The sequence below is a fragment of the Ranitomeya variabilis genome, chromosome 4, assembly GCF_051348905.1.
Source record: "Ranitomeya variabilis isolate aRanVar5 chromosome 4, aRanVar5.hap1, whole genome shotgun sequence".
Classification (NCBI taxonomy): domain Eukaryota; kingdom Metazoa; phylum Chordata; class Amphibia; order Anura; family Dendrobatidae; genus Ranitomeya; species Ranitomeya variabilis.
Genome location: NC_135235.1, coordinates 59,236,890 through 59,260,851, shown reverse-complemented (window position 1 = coordinate 59,260,851; position 23,962 = coordinate 59,236,890). Strand labels below are relative to the sequence as shown.

General features: G+C 43.1%; 1 protein-coding gene across 9 annotated transcripts in view; it reads left to right on the top strand.

Annotated features, from left to right (window-relative positions):
• The window catches only part of MYOF (myoferlin), a 171,413-nt gene that overhangs the window by 139,133 nt on the left and 8,318 nt on the right, over window positions 1-23,962 (top strand). For all 9 annotated transcript variants that reach the window (XM_077258595.1, XM_077258593.1, XM_077258592.1 and 6 more), the window contains 10 exons: window positions 2,253-2,351; window positions 2,911-3,036; window positions 7,077-7,232; window positions 7,311-7,402; window positions 8,525-8,695; window positions 11,462-11,610; window positions 12,793-12,932; window positions 14,239-14,327; window positions 14,688-14,783; window positions 19,955-20,096. In XM_077258595.1, the coding sequence (XP_077114710.1) occupies window positions 2,253-2,351; window positions 2,911-3,036; window positions 7,077-7,232; window positions 7,311-7,402; window positions 8,525-8,695; window positions 11,462-11,610; window positions 12,793-12,932; window positions 14,239-14,327; window positions 14,688-14,783; window positions 19,955-20,096 (1,260 nt within the window). The remainder of the gene's footprint in view (window positions 1-2,252; window positions 2,352-2,910; window positions 3,037-7,076; window positions 7,233-7,310; window positions 7,403-8,524; window positions 8,696-11,461; window positions 11,611-12,792; window positions 12,933-14,238; window positions 14,328-14,687; window positions 14,784-19,954; window positions 20,097-23,962) is intronic.

Below are 23,962 nucleotides of genomic sequence, written 5' to 3'. Positions count from 1 at the left end.
TTTAATACCATTCATCTTATTGGCACTGGAAAGAAGGTACGGGATATGCGTCACAATTATGTTTTTATTTTTTCATATCCAATGAATAGTAGCAATGTTTCGCCTATTATACCCCTTCATCAGTCGTAGAGATGTGTCAGAACAAGAACAGTTCTCTTCAACATCCAGGGACTGGGGTTGTTTTTCCCTAAGGCCGGGGTCACACTTTCGCGTGCAGTGCGAGAAACTCGCGCAGCAGTACCCAGCTCTCGGGACCGGAATGTATTTCTATGCTGCTGAACGCTCTGGTCCCGAGTGCCAGCGGCAGTGCCGGGTGTTGATGCGCGAGTTTCCCGCATTGCACCCGCAAGTGTGACCTCGGCCTAAATGTTAGTATATTTGTCCGTTCTCCTGTGTTGATGTAACAATGGTAGAACCGTTCTTGTTCTGACACAAGTCTCTCCCTGATGAGGGGTGTAACACCTGAAACATTGCTACTATTCAATGCATATCAAGTGTTTTATACTTTTACTAATGTGTTGGTCAAGGATATGAAAATATGAAAAAAATCTTAGTGAAACTTATTCTGTTTAAATAGCAAAGCAGAGAAGTTTTTGTTTTTTCCCCTCCAAGGTGTCGGTTAAGGGTTTTCCTCATGAATATTAATGCAGCGGAAACCGTATCTGACCTGTACATCCAGTGGTTTGGCATCTGGCAGAGGTGCAGCTCTGGGGGCTGATAATTCTTCCAGTGTTTGCTCAGTAACTCGTAATGTCACACGATCCTGTGTAAAACCGATTTCAAGTGGTGGAAGCAGAGGGGCCAAGTGTTCTTATCTGCTCCTAATGCCTATATTTTCCTGGCTGCTGAAAACTGACTGAATATATCAGTATTCAAGAGAGGAGGGAATTCCTCCAGATGGTGGTCAGATTAGTTATTTGGACCGTGTTTTCTAGTAATCCCTTACATGTTGCTGACTATTTGGTAGACTTTACTTTTGTCAAGGATATCCCAAGCTGATGAATTTTAAAGGGAATGTGTCATAAAAAATGACTTATTCTTTAAATCAATTGAATATATTTCAAAGAAAAAAAATCTCACAAACTGTATTAAAAAAAAAAAAAAAATTCAAACCAACACTTAGTCCACTTTTCAGCAGTCTCATAATCATCACAGGCAGGATTACAAAGGTCAGATAATACTTCTATATACAACTAATAACACAGGACCCACCATTTACAACAGGGGATGTCACAGCTTGCCTCCTCCTCCCCTCTCCCTTCACTTTGACCTTTTCTCTTATTAGGGCCTGCTTAAAGGTTTTTTTTCTCATGAACAAAAGTTCATTTTAATCAATAGATCTTGAAATAATAATCATTTCCATAATTGGATGTAGTTAAATAAAATGTTCCTGTGCTGAGATAATCTTATAAATGTGCCCCTGCTGTGTAATGGCCGTGTCTGACTGTGCAGGAATATTGTCTGATCATAGCACATCTCCTGGGCAGGGGGAAGACACAAGAGTATACAGACAGGACAGCATGGGATCACAAATGATTATTTCTTTAAAGTAAAATGTTTATTTAAAACAGACAACAAAATGCTTTACATCACAAAAAGAATCTGTATACTCTTTTGCTCCCCCCTGCCCAGGAGCTGTGGTATGATCAGACCATGTTCCTGCACGGTCAGACACAGCCATTGCACAGTACACAGCAGGGACACATTTATAAGATTATCTCAGCACAGGAACATTTTATTTAATCACATCCAATTGTGGAAATGTTTATTATTCCACGATCTATTAATTAAAATAAACTTTTGATTGTGGGACAACCCCTTTAATATATACTACAGTACAACGAAGTTTAGTCTATTGCTGCTAATGGGCAAGTGGCTTTCCTGATAGAACGGAAAACTATTGCAACACTTTTTTTCGTACAAAGCCAGTGCCACCCCGGCCTGCAGGTTGTGTCTGGTATTGCAGCTTCGCTTTAATAATAAATTCTGGAGAGCAGTAATATCACATACAACATGTAGGCAGGAATGGCGCCATTTTTAGAAGAAAGCAGATAGACTTTTCTAATCGCGTACAACCAATGAAATATTCTGTGGCTTGTGGAGAGTAAATGATAGAAACCACAACGGTAACTGAACGACATCCCATCTAGAAGGTGGCGGTAAGAGCCCCAGTAAATATCTATATGTATTATTCCTATACGTCGTGCATCTGAGACCTTTATTGACCACTTATGAATATGACTCTTTAATAGGAAGAAGAAATTGTCGATTGGTGGAGCAAATATTATACCTCAATTGGAGAACATGAAAAGTGCGGCCAGTACCTGCAGAAAGGTTACGACTCCCTAAAGGTAACAATCCTATGTGATGTAACTGATAGATCGTGCATTTTATGTACATGTATTTATTATAATACTTGCATGCAGATCTAGTCCTAAATGGGCAAGCAATGGTAATAGGCGGCTAATGGATTTCCTTGGTGACACTTGTGTTTTGTTTTTTTTTGGTTTTTTTTCTTTACCGGTTAATGGAGTATTCTCATCTCCAAGATCCTATCTCAATATGTAGTAGGTGTAATAATACTAATAATAATATTAGCAATTACCTCCAATTAGAAAAGTAGTATAGTTCTTCTGATTTGCTATGTCACTTGCCACATGTGCAGGCATTGCAGTAGCTTAGGTAACCATGGTTACAACCACTCATATAGTCATAACCATGGATACCTAAGCTATTGCAATGCCCTGCACATGAGGTAAGCAACATAGCGAATCAGAAGAACTATACTACATTTCTAATTGGAGATTTTTGCTAATATTGTTGTTGTTACATCTGCTACATATTGGGATAGGATCTTGGAGATGGGAATACCGTTTTAATGTTCACATTTTTGTGTTCTCCACATTGCAGGTGTATGACTGTGAGCTGGAGGACGTGCCAGAGTTTAGCGGCCTGACAGATTTTTGTGAAACCTTTAAGCTGTTCAGAGGAAAGTCTGAAGATGATGACGATCCGTCTGTAGTTGGAGAGTTTAAGGTAAGCAGATCGTCATCACCATTATCGTCATTGCAAATGTTTACAACCCTGAAGCTTTAACATATAACAAATATCAAGCTTCACGATCCAGCGCCCGGAAGCTGAATTTTAGCACAAAGTGATGCTTAATTGTGAAGTCCTACTTCGGCGGGTACAAAGGCTTTTTCTCACCTGGGGCAAAGATTCAGTTCACTACTCCTATATAAACTAACTAGTGAGCTAGAATGGCTTGTTAGCGCCTCCTGTGATCTCATGGTCACTTGGCCAACTGTCGTCCCTCTAGGAATGAGTATCCAATGACTGTGTGCTTTACATCACCTCATCTGACACTTGGCACATCGTGCTTGGTGGTGTAAGGCTTGCATGTAGCTGCTCATCCATGAAAACCCATGTCATAAATCTCCAGCTGCACAGTTTTTTTTGTTTGTTTTTTTTTCTTTAAATGACAGAAGCGTTTTGGACTTTGAAGTTATTGAGTCAGTAAAACTTTAATGACTCTTACTCCCTATGCACCTCAGCACCTATTGACCTCGCTCTATAACTTTTACATGGTCACGTAGGTAACATTTTCATGGCGTTTGCCAAACCGAGACTCGTTCAGATAAAGTATTGTGATCCATTACTCCAAAGATCACGTTTCCACTTCTCCAGAGTCCAGTTGTGGTGGCTTTCATAGAATCATAGAATGGTAGAGTTGGAAGGGACCTCCAGGTCACCGTGTCCAACCCCGGCTCAATGCAGGAGTCATTAAACCATCTCAGACAGATGTCTATCCAGCCTCTGTTTGAAGACTTTCATTGAAGGAGAACTCTCCACCTCTCGTGGCAGCCTGTTCCACTCATTTATCACCCTCCCTGTCAAATTTTTTTTTTTTTTTTTATATATCTAATCTGTATCTTGTCCCTTTCAGTTTCATTCCATTGCTTCTCGTGTTTCCAGGTTCAAATGAGAATGATGATCCCTCTACACTGTGACATCCCTTCAGTTATTTGTAGACCGCTATTAAGACTCCTCTTCGCCTTCTTTTTTGCAAGCTAAACATTCCCAGATCCTTTAATCAATCCTCATAGGCAGGGCCGGACTGGGACTAAAATTCAGCCCTGGCATTTGAAGTTACACAGGCCCACTTGTCACATGGTGACTGTATAATATCTTTGTACACTTGTAGGCAGGGCCGGTTTTAGGCAAAGTGGGGCCCTAGGCAAAGTTTAAAATTGGGCCCCAAATGCTAACATATTGCACATCACACAAAAGCATTTCGGCTGTATTTACATGCGCTGATCTCAGGTCAATAAATGAGTTTGATCAACAATACTGAAGTTGTTCAACGCTTGTTTCCTGGCCTCTTTCCACCAGCTGAGGTATAATGATGGGACAGAACGATCACTAATAGATCACTAACAGATCACCATACAGGATCATGTTATCAGCAGCACATCTACAGTTTGCACCGGCGATGTGCTGCTGAGAACAATGATTGTTTTTGCTGGAACAGAAATCTGAATATGCAGCATTTTACTTGTTTAGTAAAATACACCCCATAGTCCTCCATATATTATAATGTGTACCACAGTCCTCCATATAGTATAATACACTCCCTATAGTCCTCCATATATTAAAATACACTGCTCAGTCTTTCATATAGCATAATACACTCCTCATAGTCCTCCATATAGCATAATACACTCCTCATAGTGCTCCATATAGTATAATGCATCCATGTAGTACAATTCATATAGCACAACCCGCATAGCAGATAACACAGCCCACTTAGCAGTATACAGCACAGCCCACGTAGTAGTATACAGCACAGCCCACTTAGCAGTATACAGCACAGCCCACACAGTAGTATACAGCACTGCCCACACAGTAGTATACAGCACTGCCCACACAGTAGTATACAGCACTGCCCACACAGTAGTATACAGCACTGCCCACACAGTAGTATACAGCACTGCCCACACAGTAGTATACAGCACTGCCCACACAGTAGTATACAGCACTGCCCACACAGTAGTATACAGCACTGCCCACACAGTAGTATACAGCACTGCCCACATAGTAGTATACAGCACTACCCACATAGTAGTATACAGCACTGCCCACATAGTAGTATATAGCACAGTCCACATAGTAGTATATAGCACAGTCCACATAGTAGTATACAGCAGAGCCCACACAGTAGTATACAGCACTGCCCACATAGTAGTATACAGCACAGTCCACATAGTAGTATACAGCAGAGCCCACATAGTAGTATATATCACAGCCCACATAGTAGTATACAGCAGAGCCCACACAGTAGTATATAGCAGAGCTTACATAGTAGTATATAGCACAGCCCACTTAGTAGTATACAGCAGAGCCCACACAGTAGTATATAGCACAGCCCACACGGTAGTATATAGCACAGCCCACATGGTAGTATACAGCACAGCCCACATAGTAGTATACAGCAGAGCCCACATAGTAGTATATAGCCCAGCCCACATAGTAGTATATAGCAGAGCCCACACAGTAGTATATAGCACAGCCCACATAGTAGTATATAGCAGAGCCCACATCTCTCCTTCCCCTCACCCCCTAGAATGGCCCCACAGTCCAGTAAAAAAAAAAAAAAAAACACAAGTTCCTCACCTTTCCTCGTGCCTGCTCCCTGCTCCTGTCTCGGCGGCTGCTGCTGCACTGCCTGGGATGCAGTGAGTGCGCGCACACCTGCAGTGTCAGAGGCAGAGCGGGGAATGATGGGAGAGGGAGCGTCAGCAGACGCTCTCTCCTCAATCATTGCATTCAACTGTACCGGCGTCATAGACGCCGGTATAGTTGAATGCGACACTGGGGGGGGGGGCTAAGGGTGAGTCGTCATATCATCATCAGCGGCCCACTACTGGCACCAGCCCTTCTGGCATTTGCCAGAACTGCCCGACGGCCAGTCTGGCCCTGCTCATAGGACATACTTTGCAGTCCGCTGACCATCCTGGTAGCTCTTCTCTGAACTTCCTCCAGTTTTTCAATATTTTCTTTTAAATGTGCCCAGAGCTGGACACAGTATTCCAGATGAGGCCTGACCAAGGAGCAGAGGGGGATAATTACTTTGCTTTACACCACTCCATCCGAAGCCCGGCGTTGTGCTTGCAGCTGTTTGGCCATGGAAACCCATTTCACGAAGCTCCATTCACACAGGAGTTTGAAAACTCAGCAGAGCATTAGTACCTTTTCTGCCCTTTTGCTGTTTAGCACTTGCTGACTCCGCTCTGTAACTTTACATGGTCTCTGCTTTGTAGCCCGGTTTCTGTAATTCCTTCCACTTATCAATATCCCTCGCAGAATTTGTTACGAGAGGACTTATTATACTGCTGGCTCCTATTGCAGGACTTCGCTGGTATCGAGGAGATCTTTCGAACGACCCATACTTTTATGTATTTTTTTTTTTTTTTAACCTGTTTCTAGAACGCCATTAGTCTCCTCATTGCTTTACAAAGATCATCATCACTGTCCCCATCGGGGCTCAAAATCTAACTTTCCTATCAGCATGTCTTTGGCGTGTGCAAGGAAACTGGAGTTCATGTAGGAAATCCACGCCAACACAGGAAAAACCTCCTTTCAGATGTTCTCCTTGGTGCAAAGCAGCAGTGCTAACCACTGAGCCACCGTGCTGCCCAAATGTAACCTGTGCAAATGTTGGGATAAGCAGTCTGCATGGCGGGGGCTGGCTGTTATACAGCTGTGGTGATGGGACTGATTGAAAGATCCCAATGTAATAATGAATTGGTGTCCACAAACTTGTGCCCATAGTGTATCATCAATAAGGTTTAATACAATGGGAATCATCCGGTAAAAAAGAGAACATGGTGGCAAATCGACTTCAAATAGAGATGTCATCTGCTGGACTGTAGAGACCCCTATATGTCAGGATAGTCCTCTGTAGTATGAGATATATGGTCTGATTTACAGGAGTACAGTGCACTTAATTCTTTTTCTATGAAAATGTATGTTATTGATTTTCTAATATTTCCCATTATCCGTTTGTTTTCTAAAAGGGATCCTTCCGTATATACCCTCTTTCCGATGACCCAGGCATCCAAGCCCCTCCTCGACAATTCCGGGAGCTGCCGGACAGCGGACCCCAGGAGTGCATTGTTCGGATCTACATAATCAGAGGGATAGATCTTCAACCCAAGGATAATAATGGGCTGGTGAGTTTCACTTCTGCTTCGACCCTTCCACCAAAATATCAGAATGAAAGCTGTACTTATTGTTGTGTTTGCTTCTAGTGTGATCCTTACATCAAAATTACATTAAGTAAAAAAGTAATTGAGGACCGGGACAACTACCTGCCCAACACCCTAAATCCAGTCTTTGGAAGGTACGTCTTGTACGTCTCCTTGTGGTCTTCCTTTTGTTTTCTCGATGTTCTTGGACAGGGAAAGGTCTATGTACGTCTCAGTCTGCAATGTATGTGGCAGATAATCTGCTAGACTCGAAGTGGTTGAGTTTTGTTTTTTTTTGTTTTTGTTTTTTTTACATGGATGGTTTGCATCTCTTGGGTTTTTACGTCTATTTAGCGTTCACCTAAATTTAACATTGAGATAGTACAACAAAGTTATTGATTAGTGGTCTGTGACCTCCCTAGGGGGGAGCCCAATATTGACGTACACAGCAGCAGCAACAAAATGACACCCCTTCCCTTATCTGATACTTTTCATTTCTCCGTACGCTACACAGACCTCCTGAACTGACTACCCTGCCATGTATTCTGCACATATTATTCATCTCTAGTCCCTTAAAGGGCATCTGTCAGTAGGATCAACCCTCCTAAGCCGTCTATATGGACATGTAGGTCATAGGAAGCTGAATAAAATGATACCTTTTATATGTTGGATTCCATATCTTATTCCCGAGAAATCCATGTTTTTCTTGGTATGTGAATAAGTTGTTAAAGGGACAGCTCTTCTTAAATGAAACCTGCTCTTCTGTAATGACAATGAAAACGCTCAGCTTTTCCATTGTGGAGATTGATGACTTTATGGGGCATTGTCATTCTGCTAAAATCTGTAGAAAGTCCATTTTTTTCTTTTTCTTTGAAGTCGCACAATTTTACGTGGCTTTATTAAAATACAGTATAGCAGATAATATACTATTCTATAACCATAATCAATGTTACTATTTCTTTGCAATAATCGGGAGCAGACATTGCTCATTAGAACCTCCTGGCAGCCAGTACGGCCACACTCAGTATTCTCATTGTTATAATCTGCACTCCCCACCTATTTACCATATTTTTCTGCTTGTTCGTTCTCTTGGATCATATGGTAAACTTGCATTTGGCTGAAGAGCAGATCTTCTAAATCTAGAATCTTTCTGAGCAGAAAACCCAATCTCCGATCTAAATCTATTCCTGGTCTTGGAAAGACCTTTCAGCCTGCGTAACCTAAACATGTTTTCTTTAATTAACTTTTTTTTTTTTTTTAAATCCTTGTCCCTGCAGAATGTATGAACTGAGCTGCTACTTACCCCAAGAAAAAGATCTGAAGATCTCTGTGTATGATTATGACGCTCTGACACGAGATGAAAAGGTTGGAGAAACCGTAATAGACTTGGAAAACAGATTCCTTTCACGGTTTGGAAGCCATTGTGGGTTGCCACAGACGTACTGTGTGTAAGTCTGAATAATTTTGTGGCAGTCTTTCGCCTCCTTAAATAATTCTGACCATGGACATGTTCACGTAGGGGTTGCATGGTTTGGGTTTTCTCCTACATAAATTGGAAAAGGTATTGTAGGAACTATGACTTTCTATGGCAAGGGTGCACAACATTTATTGGTCCAAGGGGTCACTTTGGTTCAGTATGGCAAGCTCAAGGGCAGCAAAAATTTTATAAGGGGTACTTACATGAATACATCACCAGAACCACCATCAGTACATTTAATACATCACCAGAACAAAGTTTTGATTATTTGAAGAGAATTTGAAGAGTTTCTGCTTCTCCTCATAATCTCAAATCTCTAAGGTTTGAGGACTTTTAAATTTTACCACAGCCATGAAGCATGTGTAAAAAATCAGAACCACTGTCTGTGCGTGAATGCAGCACTGGAACCACTGTCGGTGCATGAATGCAGCGCCGGAACCACTGTCGATGCGTGAATATAGCAGCAAGTTTAGTACAGTGGTCAATTGCAACGTTAGGTCAGCCCCATTTACAATTGTACTCGTGAACCTATAATTCCCAATGTATCCTTAACAATAGTAAGGCAAGACTGAGAGTTTTTGTTTTCAGTCATCAGCAGGCTGCAGATCATTAAGAAACCACAGTACTGGTGAGACATAGTCCATGTCACAAATAAACATTTACATCCAGGTAACTTTTATAGACATCTTCTCTGATTGGAGTCATTCTCTTTCTTTTCTTCTCCATTTTGTCCAGACGCTGTGTTGAGATTCCACGCCCAAAGCTCGTCTCTGCAGATTTCTCTTTTCAGCAGCACTTCCTGATATGATGTTCTTTAAAAATAAAAGCATCATTATACTGCCCCATATATCAAAATGCTGCCACTTAATAAATAAATGTTCCTTAGGTTGGTTTTACACTTGCCATGTTTTTTTCAGCCCGTTTTTGCAGCCCCAACGCCGCAAGGCCGTGAGGGCCGTATTTATGGCCGTGAAAAAATATTGAGCATGCTCAATATATTTCACGGCTTACGGACACGGCCCCCATTGTAAATCAATGGGCCGCAAAAACAACGGAAGGTTGTTTTTGCGGTGCGCTGTGACTTCCGGTTTTGCGGACCGCCGGGTTTTTTCTTTCCCAATACTTTTGCTATAGTATTGGGAACCTGAAAAACAACCATCCGCAAGTTTTTTTGCCATCCGATATTGCGGCAGACCTTGAAAATGGCGATACGGCCCACAAAAAAGCCCGCAGTAACTAGCCTCAAAAAACCCGGTAAGTGTAAAAGAAGCCTTATCGTGTTCCCTGCACAAAACATCGCCTCAAACTGCCACCTTCCATATCTTCCCCACAGTGCCTCTCTGCATAATGTCCACACTGCCATTCGCCATACAATGCCCCCTTTCACAATCCTCCAATTGCCCCATAATGCACCCCAACTCTCCCCAGCACCCTCATCTAAAATGAAAGCACATTTCATTTTAACCTCCTCCACAGAGCACTTACCAGTGGCTGCTGGGTCCTCACCAGTTCTGCGGCCTCAGTGCCAACAACAGTGTGATGGTCAGTAGTGTGCTGATGTCATCACATCGGGCTGCCAGGCGCTCTACTCTGCCCCAGTACCGGCGCAATACAGTGTTCAAATGAAGTAGGGAGCGGCTTCTCCCGGACTGCTCCATAGACCGCACAACCTCCTTCGGCAGGCCGCATGGTGCCAGTGGGCCATATTTGGTGCAGACCTGTTCTAAGGTCACACTTCTGGTGTTGGCTTATCTCCTTTTAGAACAGTATATTAGGTATGTTGAAATTCAAGCTGTCCGATTTATTCTTTGCTTTGTCAGCTTCCATCATGGGAAAATCGGGACACAACCATAAACAGTTGAGGAGACCGAAGCGCACACAGATTTAAGTACGGGTGAAATAGAAAAGATCTGTCTGCACTCACCTGTCTGCTGAGCCTGGGCACTCCTGTCTGCTGAGCCTGGGCACTCCTGTCTGCTGAGCCTGGGCACTCCTGTCTGCTGAGCCTGGGCACTCCTGTCTGCTGAGCCTCAGTTGATTTTTGAGAAATCGATGGAGGTCTTAAGACACAGACCTCTGATCTGATTGCAATTAAAAGAACAACATATAAAAAAATGTTAACAAACGTTTAGTTACTCTTCTAGGAATTAATCAACACAGCATTTTAGGCTTGGACAGATATGATAGGTAGATAATAGGGATCTATGCATATGATTGATGCTTCTGTTGCTATTTCATGGATGAGAGGAACACTTGTAAATACTTCATCATTAATGTGTTAGTGATGTTCCTTAGTAAAGTAATGTGATACTTCATGTATTATGACTATTCTTTAGTGGTATAATAAATATGAAGGGGTGTTGATGACCAAAAACTTGACGTCTTTCTTCCAAAGTCAGCGTCACACTTGTCTATACCTGTGGTATTGCAGCTCAGCTTCACTTCAATTGACAAGCGTTTCGAAAAAGCGGTCATTTATGTCTTATCCAGTTGTTGTTTGTCACGCATCATGGGTAACCCTTTACTTACAGTACTTCGGTTGTTCTTCAGGAATTGGATCAAGTCTGATATGAGGCTGTAAGGACTGCAGGCTTCCTGGACTAGTTCATCATAGTATTATGGAGAAAGTATGAAGCTCGTGCTCCATGTACAATACTATTGTGGCTGAGCTTCACTGATAGTGATTTATAAAGAATTGGTTGTAAATGTAATTTTCTTCATTCTCTTTATTTTACAGAACGGGGATTAATCAGTGGAGAGATCAGCAAAAACCCTCAGAGATCTTGCAGAATGTCGCCCGATTTAAATCTGTTCCCCCGCCGGTGTATTCGGATAATGGAACAAAAGCCACCTTTTCAGGACGGGAGTATTCATTGGAGGACTGTGGTGAGCCACCTGAGCTCTGATAGTCCAGAGTCCACTAATCTAGAATCAGTACTAGGTCTCATTGCGATCAGATATAATGGGCCTGTTATTGTTTATTCAGAATTGATACATTCATAAGTTCATTTAATGAAGAATGTGTCTAAAAGTCTGAACTTAAAGGAAAGTTATCATCAGAAAATGACTTGCTGTTTAAATACGGCTTTTGTGTTAAATATATTTTGTCAAATTTTTTTTTTTTTTTACCTATCCGATCGCCTGTGCTATACACAGAGCTTCAGCACTACTATGTACAGCAAAAATTGCGATCTCCTGTGAGTGCCGGCCATCAAGTGCGGGAAAAATGCAGGCTCAGCGTGTGAGCCTGCATCAAAGGCTATTTCTTGCTGTTTCATTAAAAAAAAAAATTCTAATTGGACATAATACTGCAGCAAGTATAGCAATGTAAACATGCCTTACTACCTCACGATTGCTGTGAAGGCAGGATGACCATTTTTATAAAACACTTAAAGGGTCTGTCCGGTACTTTAGCCTTAGGATAAGGTCATCAGTGGCGGGGCGGGTACTGCACATCCACCCTCTTGATTTGAATATGTGGCATATGTGCACTATACGGTCGTTGGAGCATGCTGTGCCGCTCCATAGCTGCGCAGTTGCGGCCGCCGTCTGGAGCTTCTGATCAGCGGGGATGCCAGGGGCTATTGAATGGCAATGGCAAGACAGAAGACAACAACCATGCTCAAATGATTTATTAGAAACCAGATCCCGCTGCAGAAGGGACAGATCTGTGGGCAAGGCATGGCCAATAACCTGGAGAGCTCACTGAGAAGGGATCCTTCTTTCCCGATGAGCTCGCTGAGCAGAGCATCCTCGTTTCCCTATATCCTGATTGACATGCTTGGGACTAGGGGATATTCATTGGATGTGACAGTGGACTGACATCACTAGCAAAGCTTGAATAGCCAATGTAACAGCTGCCTTACTGTGCAAAATATTAGCATAACTGATCTGTAATACGCCAGGAATATAGAGAGATCCTAGAAACGCAAGGTTCAAGAAAACTTCTGGGTCCAAGCTGTTCACTTTCACAGGGTCCTGACTGTAAAGTCCTACAGACAGAGAACAGAACATGTGTAATTCAATAACCTGAATATTAATAGCAGATTATCATAATGTTTTATGTAGAGACGAACAAGAAAATACATCAGCACCTCGGACCTGCCAAGGAGAGACTCGCGCTCTATATTCTGCGAGGCCAGGGCCTTGTTCCAGAACACGTTGAAACCCGGACATTATATAGCACCTTCCAACCAAACCTCTCACAAGTGAGTCTGGTTTCCTCTGTGTCCTTACTGGTTAGCCTTTTCTGGTTCCATGTGTTTTTGTTACAATGACAATCACTGGCAGGTGTCTTCCAGTTCACTTCTTGGAGCCTCTGTAGATGGCCGTTCATGGCCACCTTTTATATCATTATGAAGCCAAGTCTTGTCCTGTGTTTAGAGGATATAACCAACATATCAGACATTTAAGGTGAGCACAATTTTCCAAAATAACTGAAGTTCTTCCTTTTTATATTTGTGAAAAAAGGTTATGTTTATGGCCAGGATGTTGGAGAAGGGACGGATGGATGGATGGCACCATCTGTCCATCCCTTTTCCAACATCCTGGCCATGAATATACCTTTTTCCCCATATAAAAGGGAAGAACACTAGCTCTAATTTTGGGTAAAGCCAGGGGTTCCTGCCACATTGGGACTCGACAGCCTTTATCTGCCTTTCATGATGGTGTTTGGGATCCTTTGCCACTTAGAACAAGAGAGGCACCCACATATGTGCATGGCTTATGGCTGGTTTGGTGGTATCTGTCTGCAATATGGAGTCCGGATGGTTTGAAGTCCTTGAATTGGGATCGGGGGCCCATTTTTTGCACAGTGGCCTCAAACCTCATTAAATCCTTGTCTGAGTGCAACCTCTACAGCCGCCGATAGAACCAGTGGCGCCGTGGTCTTTCACTGTAAACGATAGAAAGAAAAGAAATACATCATAGAATTAAAATATGAAAATATGTTACTTAAAGAGTAATCATTGTCTTAATTTTTTTTCATAAATCAATGTGAAAATATTAAACTTAGTAATATATTTTATTAGCAAAATCTGCCGTCTCCTCCTCCTAGATTTATCTTTCACCCTCAAAATTCTCAATTCTAGGGTAAAATCTCTCTTCTCTTCTAGTTAGAGATATAGGAACAGTTGGTGCTCCTAAAGTTCTATGGAGAACTGTAATTGTGGTTTTAGGAGAACTTGTAGCAGGATGTCTGTGTCTCGATTCTCCCTTCTTCATAGCATTTGAAAAAAACTAATTCCCATATCTGTAATGGGAAAGTACTGTATGTATTCACTGAAAACAGATTTTACCTTTGAACATAAATGATCCGTCCTGGAGGAGAAACCCACACAGCAGATTTCTCTGATAAGATACATTGCAATTTTTTTTTAATTTTCATGTGTTCTTTTAATTTATTAAATAAAGCATTAAAAGCATATATGATATGATATAACATATATATTTATTTAGATGGATAATACTACCTTTTTTCATTCCATTGTTTTTCTTATTTATTTTTTCTTAAAGGGGAGACTGGAAATGTGGGTAGATGTTTTCCCCAAAAACTTGGGACTTCCCGGACCACCGTTTAATATTGCACCTCGCAAAGCTAAAAAGTAAGTTGTATAACAATGTACATTTGGATTATCCATTTGCCCCTCTTCTTCCAGATCCTACGTTGTATTTCCAGGATTGCTTATACTACTCTTTCCTCTATCCTGAGAAATGGCATGCATAGTCAGCTACGTGGATCTACATCTTTTTGTTTATGGCCGCCTCTACCTATAAGATGTCACCTAGTATTTTTCCTAATAAGTTTTCTACCATAAGATTCAGAAACTGTAACTACGGCCCATTGATTTTAGATCATTTCTGCAAGCCTTTGCTTCTTGCCTACTTCTTGTCTTTTGTATATGGAGATCAGCGGTCTTTGGATTGTGTATGGAGAGAACTATAACATGTTGTGCTTTGTGTAGCTACGTGCTCCGCGTGATTGTTTGGAACACGAAAGACGTGCTGCTCGATGAGAAGAGTATTACTGGAGAAGAAATGAGCGATATCTATGTCAAGGGGTACGTTTTTATCCTTTGTTTGGGAAGTGGAGAGGGAACTTGATTGGGTTGTGTCCGAAAAATATCATTGTCTATTGACACTTGACTGCACATAAGGGTTACATGACACCCTGCGACTGTTTGTGATTAGGGAAAGGGTCCCTGAACTGTCCCTAGGACTGGGGCCTTAACTATCCCTGCTCCTAAAAGTACCTTTAAAGGTGAGGAGGTTTGGGCCACCAGCCTGTTCTCCTGGTATTCCCTAAGCTGTGCCCTCCCCCAGGACGCCTAGGACAGAAATGCTAGTGTATCAACACGTAAGATAGACAGGGATAACAGAAAGCAACAAACATACAAACACCAAAGGTAGAGAGGTACATTGGGAAGGGTAGGAATGTACCAACCAAATAGGAATAGGACAGTGAGGAAAGCATACACCCAAAAACCGCACACAACAATCTCCAGCAGCAACAACTATCTCCAATTCAGCACAGCGTCTCCAAGGAGCTAGGAAGCAAAGCTTTCACTGGCAAGGAAGAGAAGGTTTGGCCAGGTTTTATAGGGAGACTTAAAGGTAAGGTACCGCGTTTGTAGATCATTAATAAATCACTGTAATGTAGCATAACATGCTGCTATAACCAAGTTTTAAATGCATGTGAAACAGATTTCGTGTGTTATATGTGTTTAAAGAAGGAACTGGGGGCTGACATCTTGGTTTCACAGCAGTTCACAACACTAACAGTGTCATTTTACAGCACCCCATGGACATAGGAGCTAATAGACCGGCGAGGACCCTATCTATAACATTGGAGAGGTGTTACCAGTGAGCTGGGCACGCCTCTGTGGGCTGCACAACTCACTGCTGTAGGTGTGACTAGCCGCCATTTTATTATAGCCCAGTGCTCTCTGCCCAGCTCCACTTAGGGTACCGTCACACAGTACCATTTACATCGCTACGACGGCACGATTCGTGACGTCGCAGCGTCGTATGATTATCGCTCCAGCGTCGTAGACTGCGGTCACACGTTGCAATCACGGCGCTGAAGCAATGCCGAAGTCCCCAGGTAACCAGGGTAAACATCGGGTTACTAAGCGCAGGGCCGCGCTTAGTAACCCGATGTTTACCCTGGTTACCAGCGTAAAAGTAAAAAAAAAACAAACAGTACATACTCACCATCTGATGTCCGTCAGGTCCCTTGCCGTCTGCTTCCTGCTCTGACTGAGATCCGGCCGTACAGTGAGAGCAGAGCGCAGCGGCGACGTCACCGCTGTGATCTGCTCTCACTTTCCGGCCGGCAGACAGTCAGAGCGGAAAGCAGACCGCAAGGGACCTGACGGACATCAGATGGTGAGTATGTACTGTTTGGTTTTTTTTGCTTTTAGGCTGGTAACCACGGTAAACATCGGGTTACTAAGCGTGGCCCTGCGCTTAGTTACCTGATGTTTACCCTGGTTACAAGCGAACGCATCGCTGGATCGCTGTCACACACAACGATCCAGCGATGACAGCGGGAGATCCAGCGACGAAAGAAAGTTTCAAACGATCTGCTACGACGTACGATTCTCAGCAGGATCCCTGATCGCAGTAGCGTGTCACACTGCGAGATCGTAACGATATCGCTAGAACGTCACGAATCGTGCCGTCATAGCGATAAAAATGCCACTGTGTGACGGTACCCTTAGGCCATGTTCACACTTTGCGGTTTTTACCGCGGATCCGCGGCGATTTTGATGCTGCGGGTCCGCAGCAGTTTCCATAGCGTTTACATTAACATGTAAACCCTATGGAAACCGCAAACCACAGTGCACATGCTGCGGGAAAAAACGCGCAGAAACGCAGCGGTTTACAACCCGCAGCATGTCACTTCTTTGTGCAGAATCGCTGCGATTCTGCACCCATAGGAATGCATTGAACCGCTGACTTCCCGCATGGGCCTGTGCCCACGTTGCGGGAAGTAAGCGGTTAATGTGCGGGTGGTACCCGGGGTGGAGGAGAGGAGACTCTCCTCCAGGCCCTGGGAACCATATTTGGGTCTAAGAAAAGAATTAAAATAAAAAATCATGATATACTCACCTCTCAGCGCTGCCCGCGGCGTCCGGTCTGGGTTGATGTACGAACAGGACCTGCGGTGACGTCGCGGTCACATGACCGTGACGTCACGAAGGGTCCTTCTCGCACATCATCTTTGGAAGCGGACCGCCGGGTGCAGCGCCGAGGAGATCGGGACTTCAGAGAGGGTGAGTATAGCCAATTTTTTTATTTTAACATTATACTATTGATGCTGCATATTGCTGCATATGCAGCATCAATAGTACAGCAGTAATCCTGCAGCGGAAACCGCGGAACAAACCGCGATAAATCTGCAGGGATAACCGCAGCGGGTTTGCCCTGCAGATTTATCAATTCCACTGCGGGATTAACCCGCAGAGGAACCCGCAGCGTGTGAACGTGGCCTTACTCTCTATCACAGGAGCTCCATTCACTCCATTTAGCTGCATTCACAGCCTGCAGAGAGGAGGTGACACCCGACACCTGTCTCAGCCATACAATGTATCTCTCCCCTCCCTCCACAATGCCTGGCCATTCACTGCAGACCTGGAGCTCCTTCTTATCTTACTGAGGGATGAAGACAAAACACACGGCACTCAAGGATCCTGTGTGGTGCCCAAGTCAGGTTTCCAGCCCGTCAATCCAATAGTAATAAGTCACTTGGCACTCAAATGGTTTCTTTCAGATGAAAAAAGTGAACATCCCATTTATTTGTGCATCCAGTTCAAAGATTATTTAAACGTTTTCGGTCAAATCACAAGACCTTCATCAGAAATATCTTTAACAAAACTGGAAGCATAGGACAATGAGGTATATGAGCCTAGGCAACCCGGGATGGAAAGCGCACCTGGAGCGTCTCAGATCCTTGAAGGGAGAAGGAGGGCGTGTATCCGCCGCTGCATATGGCGCTCATAGACGTCCGGTCCGTCACGCTGTGTGGAGTGATCCCGGGGGCTGCGGATTGATTGCTGCATGGTCAGCATGCTCAGTAATTTTTCAGAATTCACCCTTTACTTACAATGACACGTGATGGGGCCCCATTATTAAGATAAATCTGATTACACCTGAACCTGTCATACATTTTATGTCCTATTCTTTGGAGATGCCATCAGTGTACGGGATGAAAATATCCCTTTATATATGTACCCGCTAAAGTGTGGAAATGTAAACCCAGTCTTTGTGATATCAAGTATTGTATGTATAGAGATAAGATTTTGGATATTAAAAAATTGATGTTTTGCAATTTTCACACTGTCCTCTGGGCTTTATACTAGACTCGCACTTCCTGTTCTGTACAGATGACTTCTCAGCAGTCTCATTATCATCACAGACAGGATTAAAAGGAAAGGCAACACCTGTATGTGGATAACGCAGGATAATAATAAATAATAATAATCTTTATTTTTATATAGCGCTAACATATTACGCAGCGCTTTACAGGTTGCACACATCATCATCGCTGTCCCCGATGGGGCTCACAATCTAAATTCCCTATAAGTATGTCTTTGGAATGTGGGAGGAAACCGGAGTGCCCGGAGGAAACCCACGCAAACACGGAGAGAACATACAAACTCTTTGCAGATGTTGTCCAAGGTGGGATTAGAACCCAGGACTCCAGCGCTGCAAGGCTGCTGTGCTAACCACTGCGCCACCGTGCTGCCCTATTGTGAATGCTGTCACAGGGCTCTCTTCCACCCTTTCCTTTTACAATGACCCAGTGCATGCTCATTAAATGCTTAGAGTAACTTTGGGTATAGTGGCCAATGTGGAAAAAAATTATATATATATATATATATATATATATATATATATATATATATATATATATATATGTGTGTGTGTGTGTGACATGAAAATATAAATGATAATCTTTAAAAAAAAAAATAAATACACAGTATAATAAACAATATAATTTTTTGATGACCTCTTATCTTTAAAGGGAACCTGTCACCACGTTTTTGGAAGATGGGATAAAAATAGCGTTAAATAGGGGCAGAGGTGGGCGTTACATTAGTGTGTGTGTTATGCGTTTATTACCCACCTAAGTTGCCGAAATAACTTTGCAAAGTCTCCGTTTTCGCCTGTCAATCAGGCTGGTCAGGTCACATGGGCGTGGTGTCTTCACCCAGATTTGGCGTAGTTTTCCGTTGGTGGCGTAGTGGTGTGCGCATGCCCAAAGTCCGGAATCCTCTTCCAGGGGATTTAAAATAGCGCGGTGTTCGTTATTGCATTGGTGATCGGTGGGCGCGGCCATCTTCCTTTGGCCGCGCGTGCGCAGAAGCGGCGCTCTGCTGGCCGCGGCTTCAGGAAAATGGCCGCGGGATGCCGCGCGTGCGCAGATGGATATCGCGGCGGCCATTTTCCTGAAGCCGCGGCCAGCAGAGCGCCGCTTCTGCGCACGCGCGGCCAAAGGAAGATGGCCGCGCCCACCGATCACCAATGCAATAACGAACACCGCGCTATTTTAAATCCCCTGGAAGAGGATTCCGGACTTTGGGCATGCGCACACCACTACGCCACCAACGGAAAACTACGCCAAATCTGGGGGAAGACAACGCCCATGCGACCTGACCAGCCTGATTGACAGGCGAAAACGGAGACTTTGCAAAGTTATTTCGGCAACTTAGGTGGGTAATAAACGCATAACACACACACTAATGTAACGCCCACCTCTGCCCCTATTTAACGCTATTTTTATCCCATCTTCCAAAAACGTGGTGACAGGTTCCCTTTAAGATCCTTTTCTTCTTCTTGCTTTGGTGGGTGATAAATCTTCCTATATAAATGAGTATTCTGTACTCCAAAGGTGCAGTGAATACAGTAACCGATAATGATGTGAAAGGACCCACACTGATTCCTAATGGTGCAGGATTTTTCTGTTTACTCTGGCTAAATGAGCACCAGATGAGCGCCGGCTATCGGAGATCACGCCAGTCCCGACTCCACAGACTTGAGCTTCCTTTACTCGTTACTCGATTTCATGGCTGATCTGTAAAGATCTGTATGAGAAATAAGGCTGAGCTGGCCACTTTTACACACACACACTCAAAGCTCGTAATCAGTACAGACTTTTTGGAAGGTACCGAAAGCGCCAGTTATCGAGGTCACACAAAACCCAAATATGTTTGCATATTATTTTCAGTTGGATTCCTGGCAATGAAGAAAATAAGCAGAAAACAGATGTGCACTATCGGTCACTGGACGGTGAGGGAAACTTTAACTGGCGATTTGTTTTCCCATTTGAATATCTTCCAGCGGAGCAGCTCTGTGTTATTTCTAAAAAGGTGGGCGCCTGTGTAACATTGTCGTGCCTGTATTAAATATGTTGAGCGTAAAGCGCTGGATTTTTGTGTGCGGTAGACATTTAGTCCTGTGTAGGCCAGGAGAGCATAGTTAGGCTACGTTCACACGATCAGGATTTACATCCTTTTTTTTTCCTGCCCGTTTTTGGAAAACGGCAGCTAAATTCCGCAGTGAATTTGAGCTGCGTTTTCTGATCCTTTTTCTTCAGCGTTTTCCACTGCGGGTTTCCAATAGCAGTTTCCTATTGGAGTTGCTGGAAAACCGGTGCGGAATCCGCTGAAAGAATTGACATGCTACTTCTTTTTTCCGCTGGAAAATCCGCGCGGATTTTCCAGCGGAAAAACGGATCGTTAGCACAGCGGTTTTGGTTTTCCATTGGGTTACATTGTACTGTAACCAACATGGAAAACTGATCCGGATCCGCAGCTGAAAATCCGCTACGGATCCGGATCAAAATCCGGATCGTGTGAACGTAGCCTAAGATTTCAAGCCTTCCTAAAAGTATCATTCAGCGTAGCCAATTTTCCTGGAGTCGCATAGTATAGCCAAATAGAAAAACAACAGCGTAAATGGAGACAAAGATAAATGATATGTATGGGATTATTCTCACCTGTGCTGCGGTCACTGTGATCACCTCATTCAGGCACCTGGAGTTATTTCACAATTATAAAGCACTTAACACGTTGTAATAAAACTTAATTTGGGATATTTGTGGTTTAAGTGAGAGCATAAGCCCAGGATACACCATAATTTATATCATCCGTTTTATAAGCTACTTCCAGACCGGGCGGTCCACATGTTACTCTGCAGTGACATTGTAAAACGTCACTTCATAGTATAGCAACTCCCAGACCGGGCGGTCCACATGTTACTCTGCAGTAACGTTGTAAAACGTCACTTCATAGTATAGCAACTCCCAGACCGGGCGGTCCACATGTTACTCTGCAGTAACGTTGTAAAACGTCACTTCATAGTATAGCAACTTCCAGACCGGGCGGTCCACATGTTACTCTGCAGTGACGTTGTAAAACGGCACTGCATAGTATAGCAACTTCCAGACCGGGCGGTCCACATGTTACTCTGCAGTGACGTTGTAAAACGTCACTTCATAGTATAGCAACTCCCAGACCGGGCGGTCCACATGTTACTCTGCAGTAACGTTGTAAAACGTCACTTCATAGTATAGCAACTCCCAGACCGGGCGGTCCACATGTTACTCTGCAGTAATGTTGTAAAACGTCACTGCATAGTACAACAACTTCCAGACCGGCCGGTCCACATGTTACTCCGCAGTGACATTGTAAAACGTCACTTTATAGTATAGCAACTTCCAGACCGGCCGGTCCACATGTTACTCTGCAGTGACATAGCTCCTGTATGTGGCTAAGGAGCACTAACCTGGACCGTAGGATGAAACTCTGCAAAAAGTAAAAAAATAAAAATAAAAAATAAAGAATTGAAAACCAGACATTTTTCTTTTAGTTTCCCATCAAAATTGGCAAAAAGCACAGTATGAAAATAACATAAAAAAGTCTCCGCATATTGTGAAAAAAACAAAAACAAATTTCAATATCCAAATGAGAATTTTTTTTCTTAAGTCTTTGAGCTGTTTTTTTTTTTTTGTAAATGCGTCAAAGTTTTTACCTGGTTAAAGCTATGCAGCAATCAAATATAACACTGAAGCTGCTTTTATATTTGTCATTTTTTTTATATCAAAACTTTGGTAGTGTCGGCCATCGTAAACAATCAGATTACCGCTCCCATGTTTGGTAAGTCCTTAATTGAAAATATTGAATGGCATAGCTAACGGCCCCATCGTTCAATGATTCCTTTGCCCTCATGTGGAGAAATGTCCACCATTGACTGAGAGATGTTTCATTCCTGTTGTGTCTTCGAGTTCTTTAAATGCCGCCATCGTGGTTATTCGTGTATATACAGTGGATGTATACTGTATTTTTAAAAAAAGGGGGAATAAGTTTGTATCCTCTCTGTAAGCTTCACAAGTGTGTTATTACTGTACTTGTGTGCTAGGTTATGAAGCGGTGACCCGAGTACGTGACCCTGGAAGTGTCGGCTTCATGTTTTATTAGAGAACATTTATCTATAATCTGATTAAAGGATCTGAACACTTTAGGGGGATTTATTTTACTTAACATTTCTATGCAGCAATCCGTGAATTTAACAATTCAGGTTCATTAAAAATGTTGCAGCATTTGGCTTTTAAGGCTTTTTCCCTGCTCATTGCTGGCTGCTAAATGAGATTAACGAAGACTCCATCAGTGAGCTCATTCTGGTAGGACGTTTATACCCTTATGGGGTCCACTCTTTTGATTTATGACCACAGACCACATCAAAGGGGAGCTGCTCTGATCATAGATCAGCTGAGAGGAGGTCAGGAAAAGGCAGGTAAGGGCTCATTCAGATTTCCGATTTTTCTTATACGATTGCTACAAATAGCGCTCGCCGCAGTGATAGCCAGTGGGACCATTTACATACCTTTTGATTTTTGGCGGCCTGAGCAGTTCACGGAAAATGGCAGGGAATTTTCTTATCCGAGCGTCAGATCAATGCAAGTCTATAGGTGCGTGAGAAAAGGTGGACCGCACTAAGTTTACATCAGTGTGGTGCAATTAGACTGTCAGACAAAAGAAGGTGGAGAAACTCCCCCACCACCACCAAGAAAAGATGATACCACTCGGCGCAAGCTTTGATTAACCCCCAGGCCATTTTCCATTTTTGCATTTTCGTTTTTTGCTTCCCCTTCTTCCCAGTGCCATAACTTTTTTTTTTATTTTTCTTTCAATATTGCCATGTGACGGCTTGTTTTTTGAGGAACAAGTTGTACTTTTTAACGACCCCCATTGGTTTTAACATATCGTGTAGTGGAAAACGGGCAAAAAATTCCAAGTGCGGTGAAATTGCAAAAAAAAAAAAAATGCAATTCCACAGTTGTGTTTCGTTTTTTTTTTTTTTTTTTTTTTTACCATGACCCCAATCATGTCCAGGTTCTTTATTATTTAAGTGGTGAAAAAAAATCCAAAATTTGTTAACAAAAAAAGGCACTATTTTTTCGAGGCCTCTAGCGTCTCCATTTTTCGTGACATTTTTATTGATACCATTTTGGTGTAGATACGATCTTTTGATCGCCCGTTATTGCATTTTTTTTTTTTTTTTTTTTAACTTTTTGCATGCTTCAGTAGCCCATGGGAGACTAGAGGCTGCAGTACTTTGATCAATTTTGCTACACACAGGCACACGCAAACATATTGGTGACTCATGATCATGTGACTGGGTCACCGATGGGCGGGATTATTGATGTGCTTCCTGTAAACGCGAGTTAAATGCCACGGTCAGAGACTGACAGCGTCATTTAACTAGTTAACCACCACGGATGGATCACGGCATATGTCAACTGTATAGATCAGCTGTCATGTATCCGGAAAGATGCGGGCTCAGAGCCTGAGCCCACACCAAACAGGGGGAGTCTAACATGTGCCGTAGCAGTATGCACATGTTGGAAAGGGGTTAAAATAAACTGTTCATTGTTCTTGTACATGGGATAATCGGAAGTCTGAATGAGGCATAAGAGAGTCCATCATATATGCATAGTTGAGGTGGGCAGCTAGACATAGTCTATGTCTTGTTACCCGTCTCCAATAGACGTATACGGCCGAAAATGATGCCCAACAGAACACACAGTGACCCCGTCTGCATCATTATGGTCTGTGGCTCCGTTCGCATTTGCACCCGAATCCTGTTTTGTGGGGATTCGGACGTAAGCTTCGACAGAGCCACTGAACATAGTGGCAAATGCTGCGTGAACCCTAAGTAAAACAAACTGCTCTTA